Below are 14,697 nucleotides of genomic sequence, written 5' to 3'. Positions count from 1 at the left end.
CTTCATTAGTGTATAGTATAACTTATCCACACCAACTAGTCCCATGTATTTCTTGTCCAAATCCTTCCATAAATGACCTACAGTGAATTTAAGCTATTTTCTGGAGCCTTTAAAGCCTCTTGTCCTTTTAATATCTCTGAGAGAACCATTATGGCAAGTCCTCTGTGAAAGATTTATTGAAAGAAACAGACAAGAACTGTATAGGATGACATAGTGTATATGTATCACAATCCACATGAGAGAATGGTATGAAGGGTATGATTCCCACACTGATGAAATACCTTCCAACACTGAGTTACCAATGTGGTGCTTGGGATGGCCATCTTTTACCATTCATTCTCAATACATGATTGAACTTGTGATTTTTTACCCACAAATTTCTCAGTAAAGTCTTTCATATGAAACTCCCCTTTGAATAGAAATATAAACATCTTTGTTTAGCTTTTAAAGCTCTGAACAACCTGCTCCCCACCTAAATTTCAGACATTCCCCTCCTGACCTCGAAGATCCAGCCAAACTGGCTTTCTCTCTGTTCCTCAGATATGATACTCCATCACATGCATCTTCCTTTTAGCCATAGCATCTGAGTCCCTCTCTTCCTTTATGATAGTCTCAGCACCATCATATACAAAAAAGCTGCTCCTGATCTCCCAAATTATTAATGTCCTCATTGACTAATTTTCATAACAACTTTGTATTAATTTGTATTTATTAACTTTATATTTACTACATATATGTCTGTTTTCATATATACATATTATATATACACATATATGTTGAAAGATAAGAGACAAGAGACTTAAATGAAATGCATTTAATATCTGTACATATCTATATATAAACATATTTGTGTGTGTATAAATATAGATATATGAAATATATTTGCTGTCTCCCATATTGGAATGTAAGACCTTTGCAGATAAGGATTATTTCATACTTTATACCTGTATCCCCAGTGCCTAGCACAGTGCTTGGAACATATCAGAGCTTAATCGATTGATTGATTGATGTGCAAGTTGCCATTGATAACATGTTTCAGTAACATACCACATCCACCACATGTCATCTTGTCTACATAAACATAAGTATCTTTCAAAAATCTTTAAATCATCAGGGGGGTTGTTATCCTTGAAAACTTTATGAGAACAAATGTTTGATAGGTAAGTATACAATTATAAAGAGATTTAACTAAAAATTAAACAATACAGTATTTTTAAAAATTTAATGCTAAAGGCAAAGTACTCAAAATTTTAAAGGAAAAAATATATACTATACGCTTAGATGATTTTACTGTCACCATGAAAATGGTAGTGAGTATGGTTCTAATTTTTAAGTCTCTTAAAAATCTAGTTCTATAGAAATAAAACTAAAATTATAAGAGCTACTAGATATCATGGTTCAAATTGTAAACTGAGGAAATGGATAAGACATTTACTGTGATCAACTCTAGCCGTTTGCTTGTATCTTTAACACATATGAAGAGGAAATTCAAAAAAATTCTCCTTGATTTTGATGGACATTTGTGTACAATCTCTCTGAAAATATGCCAAGAAATGTTCTCCAAAAACTTCACTTTCATGTTAAAAAAAAAACAAAAACAAAAACCTACAATAAAAAGGTTTGTTGTCTTGTAGTTTGCTTCCCCAAAATTCTAAACTGCCCATTTCCAGGCTTCAAAGTAGCTCCAAAATTTCCCAAGCTCAGAGCTATTCCAAGTGTTAAGATTAAGATTACAATAGATTCAAGAGGCCTGCAGCTACTCTTTGACTTCACTTCAGATCTGGCCATGTCTTGTTTTAGGCAGGTGTGTGTACATCTCTCATATCAGAGATTCCAGTTTATTGTGGGGTGAGTCTGTTTAGGTGGATTTAGTTCTTCCCTTGAATGTTTTTCCCCTCTTTGGCACTTCACACTGTCCAATTTTGGTGCCTCCTGGTATAATATACTCACTAGTTTCCACAAAATAAAATATTCACTAAACACCTTTATGTAGGAGACATTGTGCTGGACACTGGAGATATGACGATAAAATAAGAAGACTGCTCTGTTTTTGTGCTCTAAGAATGTTGTTCATTGCCCATCAGGAAGGGAACAACACAGGCAGAAGCACGCACCACAGAGCAATGGGCAAGAACTCTGGAAGCAAGATTTCTTGGGGTAATTGGGCATGAAATCTGGGGAATCAAGTTTGTGTTGATCAAAACAAAACAGATTACAGATTCCTAGACAGCTTCTTCCTTTCCTTAAACCTACCATCAGAGCCTGAAACATTTTCCCCTGGGAATATGGAAAAATTTTGTTTACATTTCTTTGTTTAAATGTTGACTTGGTTAACCACTTTGACCACTTTTTAAACGGTGATTATTATTTGCAGTTGTTAGTTGGTGTTTACTTATTGGGAGGAAGCAACTGAAGGGGAAATATCTTTAGAGGGAGATGTTTCTAACACTGAGGTATTTTGCCAGAAGTACTGTCCTTAGCTTGGGGTTCAGAATGAACAAAATGATAAATTAAGTTATAGATTTTTTGATACCACTTCTGGAGTGGATAAGAAGCATTTATATTGCGAAATTCATCTAGTAATGAGTCAAAATGAGGCAAATAACAGTGACTGAACAACACTAATCACCATGCCATATCCCTCGACAATATTACATAGGATTGGGGTTTGCCTTTCTCAGATTTTTGTAAAGCATGAACTCTACAATTTCCCAGACAAGGTTATTTACATAGGACATTATACTCTGAGGGATTCCTGTATTTCTGTGTCTGGTTTCTATTCCTACGTGTGCATTTTTATTTTTATTTATCTTTTTAAATTTTATTTAATTTATTCTGAACTTAAGAAATAAAACAAGCATTCCATAAAATAATAGAATACAAAAAAAGATGATTGTACATGAAATTGCAAATCTGTTACTTACAACTTGCTATTCCTTTTAAATACATAGTGGATTTGTTATATAATTGTGTTGTTGTTTTTTTTCTTCCCTTGCTGCCCCCCCTCCCCAGATGGTTACTATTAGGCACAAATATGTGTTTGTGTATGTGTATGTGTATGTATATGTGTACGTAAAACCATTCTATACACACCTCTACTTATCAGTTCTTTCTCTGGATGCAGATAATGTCTTCCTTCATGTGTCCTTTGTAGTTAATTTGGGTATTTATAATAATAGTCAAAATTACTCATTCACTCAAAGTTGTTCTTAAAACAATGTTGTTACAGTATACGACGTTCTCCTGGTTCTGCTCATTTCACTCTTCATTATTTCATGCAAGGCTATCCATGGTTTTCTAAGATCATCAAGCTCATCATTTCTTATAGCACGGTGGTATTCCATTTTTAGAAGTTGTGTGTCTTCCTCTGGGTCAGTTTTTTCAGGATTGACCCAAGGGTGCTATGTCTTATTCCTAAGTTCATGGGAGAGTCAGGACCCCTAAATATTAACCCTGCTACTCTGGGGATAACTGTCTATATAATAAAGGAGCTGGCAAACCTTCCTGTGCAGGTCATATTTTTAGAGATGATGACCTCTGAGGATAACTGACTAGGCAAACTTGGCTCTTATCTAAGAGTATGACTGTCTCTGAAGTTCTTGCTGTTTTGTTCTCAAGGAATATAACCTGGGGAAGAAGGAAGAGCCTTCTTTTTCATTTAGCCCCATGACAGGTAGCCAACATTTCTGGATTTTAAAAAGACTTTCTCATATCTAGCTAGGAACATTTATTGCCTTTGTCAGGAGATTGTATGGATTATCTACCAGGCTTGGCAAACGATAGCCTCTGTAGAACAAATCCATCTACACCTACTTTTATACTGTCCAAGAGATAAGAATGTTAAAAAAAAATTAAGGAAAATTTTCTTTCATTTTTAAAAATGTAACAATTAACGTTAGTTCCTTAAGCAGCACATAAAGACAATGGGCCAGATTTTGCTTTCTATCTGTAGTTTGAATTCTCCTGATACATCAATGGTAGGTTTCAACATAGTTAGAGCATTGAGCTCAGTGTTCACGTCTGGGGCTACTTGGTGTCAGAGTTATCTTCCTTCATTGTCCAAGCTGTAGAGACAAATTAATATTGAGTCTGGGGAGAAGTGATAAAGGGACAATGCTTAGATAGTCAGGTGAAACCTGTTAATTTGAGAATAGACTTCTTGACTTGAGTTTATTAGCTAATCCTAAATTCAGGTTACTTTAGCTAAGCTAACTGAATATACATTAAAGTTTTAGAGTTTAAGCAAAGTATACTTCTATCATGTAACACTATTAAATGACTATTTTTAAAAATATATTTTAAGCAAATTTGTTCAAGAAGCAGGACTTATTTTGTCTCAATTTTTTTAAAATATAAAACACATCAAGAGACAGTGAAACTGGCAAATTAAGACTGACTAAACGAATTAAAAATATTTAACCTAGAAAAGGCTTTCAGGGAGGGACATGTAGCTGTTTTTAACTATTTGAAGAGACAGTAGAGTGTTTGTATTAATTGCTTATTAAGTTCATATTATGTAAAAAAAGAAATTTGAAATTAAAAAGGAGGAAATATGCTTTGACAGAGAAGGGGCTCTTGTACAGCCTGGGTTGAATGAAATGACCTCAGAGATTTTTTCCAGCAATGAACTTCTGAGTGATTGTGGCTTTTTTTGTTATTAAAAAAAAAATTTAAGGTGCAGCTAGGTGGCACAGTGGATACTGCTCCAGCCTTGGAGTCAGGAGGACCTGAGTTCAAATCTGGCCCCAGACACTTGATACTTACTAGCTGTGCGACCCTGGGCAAGTCACTTAACCCCGATTGCCTCACCAAAAAAACACAAACCCAGATTTAAATACATTACTATTCCCTACTGCCCTCTACCCCAAAAAATGTTTTGAGTCTTGACAATGAATATGTAAAGAGCTGCTTGTTTATTCTGAGGTATTATATTTATATACATATATTACATAATATTATTTATTGTATATATAAAACATGTATATATATATATATATATTTCCTTGTCCTTACAATCAGACTCATTTTGATTGTTGTTATTTTCCCCCTTATATCTCAATATTGCAGAAGGTAAAGGACAGCCTACAAAGAATTTCAAGTCAGGTTGAGGTCATTCACAATAAGAAGACGGAAGCTTTACAAAATGCTACATCTGTGGAAGCTACTAAGATAAAAGAAGCTCTAACTCAACTAAATTTCCAGTGGGAGAAAGTTAACAAGATATATAAGGATCGACAAGGGTAGGTCACTTTTTCTGTTTATAGTCTAAATGTGCTTGTATTTTCTGGAATGGAGAAGAATTCTGTAATCAAATCTCATCTGCTCTATATTGGGGGGTTAGAGCAGAGAGAAAGAAAGTAACTCATGGCTTATTATTGAAAAAAGAGAAGTACAGTGTAATACATGTCTGCTAAGGATCTAAGATCTATGACGCGCATTGTGAAAATCCTATTTTATCAAAGTCTATGGGAATAGGCCACTGCTATGGTAGACATTATTTTGACAATTTTAAAGGGATACATCAGAGTAAAATAGATTTTTTTTTGGTCAAGCATAGAAGTTGGATTATTATTCAAATATGCAAACTACATACTTATATTTATGCTGTGATCTAATTAATAGATTAAGAGAAACATGGCATAAGGGTTATAGAGCTAGCCTAGGAATCAGAAAGACTTAGACTGAAGTCTCACCTCTGACACAATGGCTGTGACTCTGTGCAAGTCATTTAGCCTTCAAGTAACCCAGACAAATATCTAAGACTATAATTTACAGAGCAGTTACTCTTCTGCTACATTGTTGTTTTCCCACTGGTAATTCCCACTTAAACTATAAGTTTGGAAACATACATACATACACACATATATGTATATATATATATGCATATATATGTGTGTATATATCAAATAACTTCATATTTTCATAACAGTTAGTTTTAATATATTGCTTCTTTTCTGTATTAATCTTTATTCTTTGTTGTGAGAAGATAACTATAATAGAAGCATTTAATTGGAATTTAAGCCTTTGTTTCCCATATATGATATGTATATATATACTATTTAAATTTGAGTTTACATGTATATCATATATTTTAATACCTAAAAATACAAATTATTTGAATGGATCCTATCAATGTCAAAAGTTTACATAACTTTTTCAACCTTACTGGCCTTTGGAGGGCACATTTTATTCTTTCTGTCAAAGTACTATATTACTGCTTGATTTTTTTTGTTCACTTGATCCAAGGGAATTACTAAATAGGAATTTTCACCTCTAATCTTATGACAGTTAGTTCAACACAATTCAACATAGCAAGCACCTACACAGCTACATTCAGCATTTCCTCATTCACCCCACTGCTACAGCTCCATCCTCCCTAACTACTTGTATTTATTGTATTTGTATTTATGCTGTTTATACTATGTATTTGTCTCTGCCTTTGGAAAGTATACTCCTTGAAGATAGAGATTATTTTATTCATTTGATTTACATCTCTAGCACTTAGCACAGTCTTAATGAGGTGGTTAATAAATACTTATTCATTGATTACTATATTAAGCTCCTCTTTCAGCTGTCATGGAGGGAATATAATCAAGCCTACTGCATTTAATCTCCATTCAACTTTTGGCCTTTCCTCCATTGCATGGTTGTTGTTGAGTCATTTTAGCCCTGTCTGACTCTTTATGACCTCCTTTGGGGTTTTCTTGGCAAAGATACTGGAGTGGTTTACCATTTCCATTTCTGGCTCACTTTACAAACGAGGAACTGAGGCAAACAGGGTTAAGTGACTTGCTAAGGATCATACAGCTAGTAAGTGTTTGAAGCCAGGTTTGAACTCATAAAGATGAATCTTCCTGACTTCAGGCCTAGCACTCTATCTACTGCACCACTTAGCTGCACTATTGTATGGTTGTGTTTTATAGCAAATCAGCTTATCAACATTATTTTAAGACAAAACCGTTTTTTTTTTAAATACAGAAAATAAACAAGATTTAAAGGTAAGTGAAACTAGTTTGCCACTGAGCAATGAGTGGATGGTGCGGGTGGGGTGTGGGGACTGAAAAAGGGATATCATTGCCACTAATGTTGATAGTCAAGGAAATAGAAAAATTCTGCCCTACTAGCTTACTGGGTTAGTGAGCCAGACAATGCTCCATTATATTCAGTTAGGAATAAGCAGCAGCCTTCACTTGCAATCTGCTATAGGCTGCTGGGGGATCTGTGCACTCTCAATCATCCCCTTTCTGAGGAGCTCCAAAGTTCCCACAGGAACCTCAGTTTCTTCTTCTACAATACTTCTGTCCTTCTTACCATCTGGGGAAAACAAAACACCAAACAAACGTACTTTCCAATAGCTCCCCTTGCTGAAAAAGGGTAGCCCCGTCCCTCATATAGGTTTCAGCAAGCATTTCATGAGATTCAGGAAATGTAATATTTTAATAGCTCTGACCTCAGGATGCTACATTGTGGTGAAGTGGAAAGAGTGAATTTTTAATTGAAAAACTGAGATTCAAATCCATTTTTCCTAGTTCTGTGACCAAAGGTATATCTTTTATTCTCTTTAATCTCACTTTACTTATCTAATTATATTTGCACTACTTATCTCACAGGGTTCTTGTAAAGATCAAATGGGCTAATCTAAATAAAAGATGTATAACCTGAAAAGCATCGTAGCAAGGTTTCTAAGGTCAACCACATTCACTTGTAGAGCATGCCTTAGCTCATCCTGCTACCTGATTGATTCCCATAATTACTTTTATTATCTTGAGTTCTATTGTAATCCAGGAGTATATTTTATTTTTTTAATTTATTAGTAAACTTGGGACCTCTTTTTTCATTAATTAAGCAGTTGGTTCAAACCTCTACCCAAGTTTATTCAATATTAAATAAACTAGAGAAATCTCCTTAGTAATAATTATTCATATTTCTCTATGCAGTAAGCCCCTTAATCTTCTATGATTAAATAAATATTAAAACTACTGTCTATGGAATCTATTAACAGATGTAATCAGTTATGAAACAAATAAATGTATAAACAGTGTTTTGACTGTGAGAAAGATCATAACCAGAGACACCAAAACCCTCACTATAAAGCTCGGTAAAAACATTTATAGACCATTTAGTTCATTTTTACAAGCAAAAGGTGAAAACAGCTTAAATACACAGGAAAGATTCTTCTCTTTCATTTCTCTCTGTCCTTCAACTCCTCGCCAGTCATCACAGAAAAATATCTTCTTCACAATAATCATTCCTCATGGAATTATCGTTATAATATTTCTTCATACTCTAACACTTAAGATAATTCTAAGAGGAAAGACTTTTCTCCTCACTTTATATCATCTCTATAGTTTATCTGTGTTGTGTGGGTCTGCTACAAGTGTATGTTATCTAATCTCAACTTCCACAAGGCACTTTTGCGCCTCTTTAATTGATTCTCTATCCCAGTGGTGCCAAACTCCAGGAAAAATGGGAGGCCACTAATCCATGAATAAGGATCCCTATAGGGAAACTTAGTTTGACCATGTGATATATGTTTTACTGTATTTTTATTTATTTTGCTAAATATTTCCCAAATATATTTTAATCTGGTTCTGCAGCGCTTGGGATTGTTGTGGACCACATGGATGGGGAGGAGGGTGTGCATGTGAAATAAGTACCACAGGTGCAGGTCTGACACCTACGCCCTATCCCATTCTTGTTCAGAACCTATTTACTCCAGAAAATGTGTCATACTATTCCTTCCACTACTCTAAAAGTTGAAAACCTCACCTCAAACTTTACTGAGAAAAGAGAGGATATTTGCTATGAGCTTGCTCTTCTCCCCTTCTCTTCAAAACCCCTTGACATCATCCCCAATTCTTCTTCCTTCTTTTCCCAATTCTTCCTTCACTTCCCAATAAAGATGCAGCCTTTTTCCTTTTTAAGGTCATATAGCCTTGATCACATCTCTTCCCATTTTCTCCTGTAGTTTCTTCCCTCTTTCCTCCTCAATCCCCTCTCTCCCTCTCCCTCTAGCTCTCTCCTATAAAGAGTAACTAGAAATTAAATATTATGTATACATATATATATATATACATATATATATGCATCCTACAAAGTATCTCCCTTTTAGATTCAGGGGGTAAATGCAGTCTCATCCTGCCTCAAGAAAATTTAAGTTATTTATAAAAATAAATTATTTACATACAAATATGTGTCTATACGTAAATATAAAATATCACCTGCCCCTCCCCCTCAGTTCAGGAGGGAAGCCTAGACTACCAGACAAATTCTAGAATAGGAATATTTTCTTTAACCTCACTGTACGATAGGACTCACACTACCCAAAATGCCTGGATTTGAACATATCTATACTACATAAATGATGAGGAGATTCTCACCTTAGTTATGTTTGCCTTGAATCTGAGCTACCATAGTATTTGACTTGAATTAAATAACATCATATTTAGGTGGCTTTATTACAGCAGGAAATGAAAAGGAATGAGAGAGAGAGAAAGAGAGAGAGAGAGAGAGAAAGAGAGAGAGAGAGTGAGAGTTAAAAACAAGGAAACCTAATCTAGAATGTGTGTTTACACACACACATACACACATACACATATATCATGCCTAATTTCTGACTCTAGAAAACTGCACAAACTGAGACCACATTGTAGCCTCATGCACAGTTGCTACATAATTTGGGATTTTTAGCAGAATATTCAATAAATATTTTTCTCCCTTGATAGCGCAGGGGAAAAAAATAAGTCTTGTGCTATCCACAGAGGAAAATAATAATACACTAGTCTTCATGCCATCGCTATTTGATTTTATCCTCTAAAATGGAAGCTGGAGAGACAGATGCATAATCTGGGAACATTTCCAGAGTCATCTTTTGCTAAATGAGACATTCAGCTCTAGCAGCATTCAGCAGGGCTTTCCCCTTTGTTACAGTGCCATACATAGTGGGAAAGATACGTGATAAACACATGCAAGATGCTGACAACTCAGACAAGATTAACAATGGTGCTATAGCCTTGGTCTCAGCTACATACAAAGATTTATGTGTAATAATCTGCCTTTACTTTTTCTGATGTGTGTACAAGTGCCAATTTTTTTTTCTTTGCTATCTCTATCAAAGTATGGTAGACATTGAAGGGGTTGTAGGTAGCATGGAAGTAGGAAGAAAATCAGGCTCCAAATAATCTGATTAGAAACCTTTCCCTAACTCTGTAGAAAAATGTTGGTTGACTCATGAAGATTTTCCTGAGAAATATATTGAAAGGGGTATAAAAGAAGAGAATGTGTGTTTCAGTGGAGAATAAGTAGGTGCCTCCAATTTTTTCCAGTCTTCTTATACTGACCACTTCTTTATTATCTACCAGTCTTATAGACTTATTCCATCAGAGACAAGATGTCCTTCAGAAAGACCAACAAAGTATTGTCATTATTTGTCTTCTTTCTAAAAAAATAAATGCATAACTTTATATGAGTTGACATGAATAAACTAAGCATTGATTAATCACTTAATATATACAAAGCACTGAAGATATCAAATAAAAATCAAGAGAGTTCCTGCTCTCAAGCAGTTCACATTCTAATAGGAAAGACAACACATAGAAGATGAAAAAGTCTCATGGTCCTTAGTCTTCAGTGTCAAAGCAAATGGTAAGGCTTCTTCTTTAATATCTTTTCCATTGATAAAGTTAGATCCATTTCAGACATTGAACCTTTTGACAATGCCAAAGACTTGGGAGACAAGAACTTTTTTTTTCTGGTTCTTCGATAGATGTGGCTGTAGCAGCTGCAGGATCATTTGCCAAGCTGTATCTCCACAAAAGCTATTTCCCAAGATGATGACTTAGAGAGTTTGCCTGGAAGCAGTGTAACCCAGTTATGCATATCTTAGAAATATCTAAGGAAAACAAGATAAACTTTTTTCCTTGACTGATGCCACAGAAAAGATTCTTCCTTCCAATTCATTCCCCCATACACACACACACACACACACACACAGAGAAACATGATAATGGTCTCCATCCACATAGTAAATGTTTATTTTTAGTGTGCTTTTTAAGAGGTTCTCTCCTGTTCATGATATGGCTCACTGTCAGCTCTTCTACACATTTATCTGCTCCTTCTCTAAGAATCATGCATTTAAAAAATTTGTATAATGCTCACGTCAGTACATGTGGGTAACATAAAATTTGAAGGTAATAATGATGGTGATGAAAGTTGTTACTTTGAAAACACTGGCGTGCAGTACATGTTAAAAGCTGAACCATCTCAAACAATAGGAAAAACACATTTTAATAACCTGTCATTTCTTATCTTTTTCTTGAAATTAGCTTCTTTCATATTTCAATTTAATACTCCCTTACTCTTTGCACTCTCTCCTGTGATTTATACTGCTCTCCCTTTTTAAGTGTGGATATCCCCCTACATACTGTAACCTAATCCCTACTTGTCAGAAAAGTAATTAGCACATAGTAAATGTCTTCTGGTAGTCTCCTGTTTCATTCTACTTGACAGACAGTGGATCAATGGTTAAAATTTACTTAGGACACTTCAGAGGATCCAGGATCTCATTAAGAGGGTAACCTCCTATCCAATACACAGTACAAGTCTTCCACACATTATCAACCCATGCCATTCTTGCCCCTGTCTTTTCATATATCCTTTACAAAAGAGCTCCCTAACATGTTAGAGGTTTTTCTCTGGTTCTTTGAGTACTTTGTGGATGCTAATGTAACAGTTGGTATGTCATTTTTCTCATTCTCACCTCATAACTAACCCACCTCATTTTCCAGTGAGATGTATCCTTGATACTGTCTTTTATATTACTCTTCTCATACACATCATTGTTGGTAATAGGCCCTAGCTTATTCACAGACTATTAATAGCAATAACAGCAATAACAGAAGGAGGATGAAGAAAAGGAGGAAGAAGAGGAAGAAAAAGAGGGAAAGGGAGAAGGAGAGGAAGAAGTAGGAGGAGGAGAAGGGGTAGGAAAAGGAAGAGGAAGAGGAAGAGGTGGAAGAAGAGGAGGATGAGGAGGAGGAAGAGGAGGAGGAGGAAGAGGAGGAGAAGAAGGAGGAGGAAGAAGACAAAGAAGATGAAGATGAAGGAAGACAAAGACAATGAAGAAAAAGAAGAAGGAGAAGGAAAAGGAGGAGGAGAAGAAGAAGAAGAAGAAGGAAGACAAAGACAATGAAGAAGAAGAAGAAGAGGAAAAAGAAGACCACTTATTATGTGTCAGGCACTGTACTAAGCATTTTATAAATATTATCTCATTTGATCCTCAAAACAACCCTGGAATGTAGATACTGTTATGATCACCATTTTACAGTTGAGAAAACTGAAGCAAACAGAGGTTAAAGTACTTGGTGTGTAATAATTATTCTAAGGCAGAACACAACACCTGAGATATTAATAAACACTCAGTAACACCTAATAAATGTCTTTTGACTGATTTATTCTTCCAAAAATAAAACACAGACTTGGTCTACTTCCTGAAGTCTAGAATGAGCTTTACTATCAGAGAAGCTTTTTAAGGTGAGAAGGTTAAAACACCAATTGATGATGTTTGGGGTCTATGTGGTTTTAAGTTGAATTTCAGTAAGATGAATATCATTTGTCTTTATCAATCCCCAAATAACAAACATTAGTACATGATTGGTTATGTTACTTTAGAATTAGGAATAAATATTTTCAAGTATGGTATGACAGTTGAATTAGCTACTTAAAACAGACTTTGATCAATGTTAATTTGTTTACTTCTGAATATAAATTTGTTTAATACTTATTTTGTTAATTATTATTAATACTACATTACTTCTGAATACAAATTTTGTCAAAACATAACTGATTAAAGCTAAACATGAAGGAATTTAGTGAAGGCGATCAGCTATATTTATTTCATGAGTTTTATTTGAGAAACATTAAATGGTAGTTTAAGTCTGCCCATCAACTTATCATCTAGATGTTCCTCTCCAGAGCACTCAAGTGATTCTGAAAGAAATGCCTTTTGTGATTACCATTTCAGGCAGGATAATTTGTCTTATATCTTAAATGTCTTTGGAATGATCCTGTAAATCTTTTCAGTTCATAACTACTTTAGTTTGAGACTTGCTTTAGTTGATCAGAAAACAGTCAAAAAGAAAATTCCTATATTAAAAAAATATATATATTATATATACATACACATATATACACATACATATTTAAAAATATATATGTAAATATGTACAAACTTAAATGTATATATTTGAATGCATTTATATCTCATATTTAAATATTATATCTACACATTTCCCATATTTTAAAAATCACATATACATATATGCATATATATGTGTGTGTATATATATATATATATACACACACATACACATATGTATGTATGGAGTTGCTTCTTATATTAATTAAATCAAAGAAATTTCTTAGGAATCATGCATTTCCATATCAAACCAGTCTAACAAACTACTATATGTAAAGCACTGAGTATGCCCAGACAAATCTCTGCCTCTAAGAAACTTCTCTTCTAGTAGGCATGCAAAAATTTAAATAGTTAAACATATATGTGATAATTTGAGAAGGAAGAAGTGAGCACCAACAACTAAGGAACTGAGAGTAATTTCCCACAGGAGATGGTGCATGAATTGATCCTTGGGTATATCTAGTAGGTCACCTAACTGTACTTTTCTCCTTCTGACTTGATTCACTCATCCTAACTTGCCTTGGAAATTTGTAGGGCTCCTAAATAGGTTGGCTATACTACTACAACTCACTCAGCATTCTGAAAGTAACTCTAGTAGGGGGAATTCATTTCTAGCATTGTACAGTGTGTTGCCTGAGCCCCCACCAGTGTATTTGCCGCTTAACAAATCAGCCAGTTGAATTCCATTGAGTCTTAATCAGAGACATTTGCTAAACAAAAAGCAAAGCAAGAATGATAATAACATAACATTTTGCCTATAAAGCAGGGACATGTTCTCCCATGATTAGCTACATGGTAGGTGAGTGGGCACAAATTTATAGAACCATAACAGAAAAAGACATAAATATGGATCATGTGTATCCAGGAGAAACTCAAAACTTTGCAGCCCTCAATGACCTTTGTCTCCCTCAAGAAGAATCTGCAGAATAATTCAATGACATTTAAGGCTACTTCTCAGCTTATTATTCTGCTTGAGCCATTCAAGCTCTGAAATTTCTTTCCAGCCCTGACTAACAATCTCTTCTAAGATTAGCTCTTAGTTCTGAGTTGTTCAGTCTGAATTTGTCTGCAAATACTCAGTTCACAGAAATAATATTTGTAAAGTAACTAGCACAAATCCTGGTACATATTAGGTACTTTATAAATTATTTTCTCCTTTCCCTTCAGTCCTCAACTCAGCCTTACCATACTAACCCCACGCAGGGTAATTTCAGTAAGATAACTCATGTCTATCTCATGGTAATAAACCAAAATCCATATTTTTTACCATCAGCATCATAACTAGGCAATAAATATTTGTCCCATTATCACCAAACAGCTCTAGGAATTATATTTTCCTAGCTATTACCTTCGAAGTCTTTTTATGAGTCATGTGCAAATTAGAGCCTGGGAAATAAACACTATATGTTAGGGACCTCTCACTCACTTTTCTGCCTCATTTCTTTTGCCAAGAGCATCTGGGAATATCGATATCTTTCATAAGCCTTTAGTGTTTCAACCAT

The 14,697-nt window shown here is 34.7% G+C and overlaps 1 protein-coding gene across 1 annotated transcript in view; it reads left to right on the top strand.

Moving 5' to 3' along the window:
* DMD (dystrophin) overlaps nucleotides 1–14,697 on the top strand; it is a 2,133,690-nt gene that overhangs the window by 877,384 nt on the left and 1,241,609 nt on the right. The window contains exon 42 of the mRNA XM_027841994.1: nucleotides 5,068–5,240. Coding sequence (XP_027697795.1) covers nucleotides 5,068–5,240 — 173 coding nt within the window. The remainder of the gene's footprint in view (nucleotides 1–5,067; nucleotides 5,241–14,697) is intronic.

Source organism: Vombatus ursinus, unplaced genomic scaffold (assembly GCF_900497805.2).
Source record: "Vombatus ursinus unplaced genomic scaffold, bare-nosed wombat genome assembly UNPS02004827.1, whole genome shotgun sequence".
Classification (NCBI taxonomy): domain Eukaryota; kingdom Metazoa; phylum Chordata; class Mammalia; order Diprotodontia; family Vombatidae; genus Vombatus; species Vombatus ursinus.
Note: the sequence above shows the minus strand (reverse complement) of the source record. Positions and strands in the feature narration are given on the sequence as shown.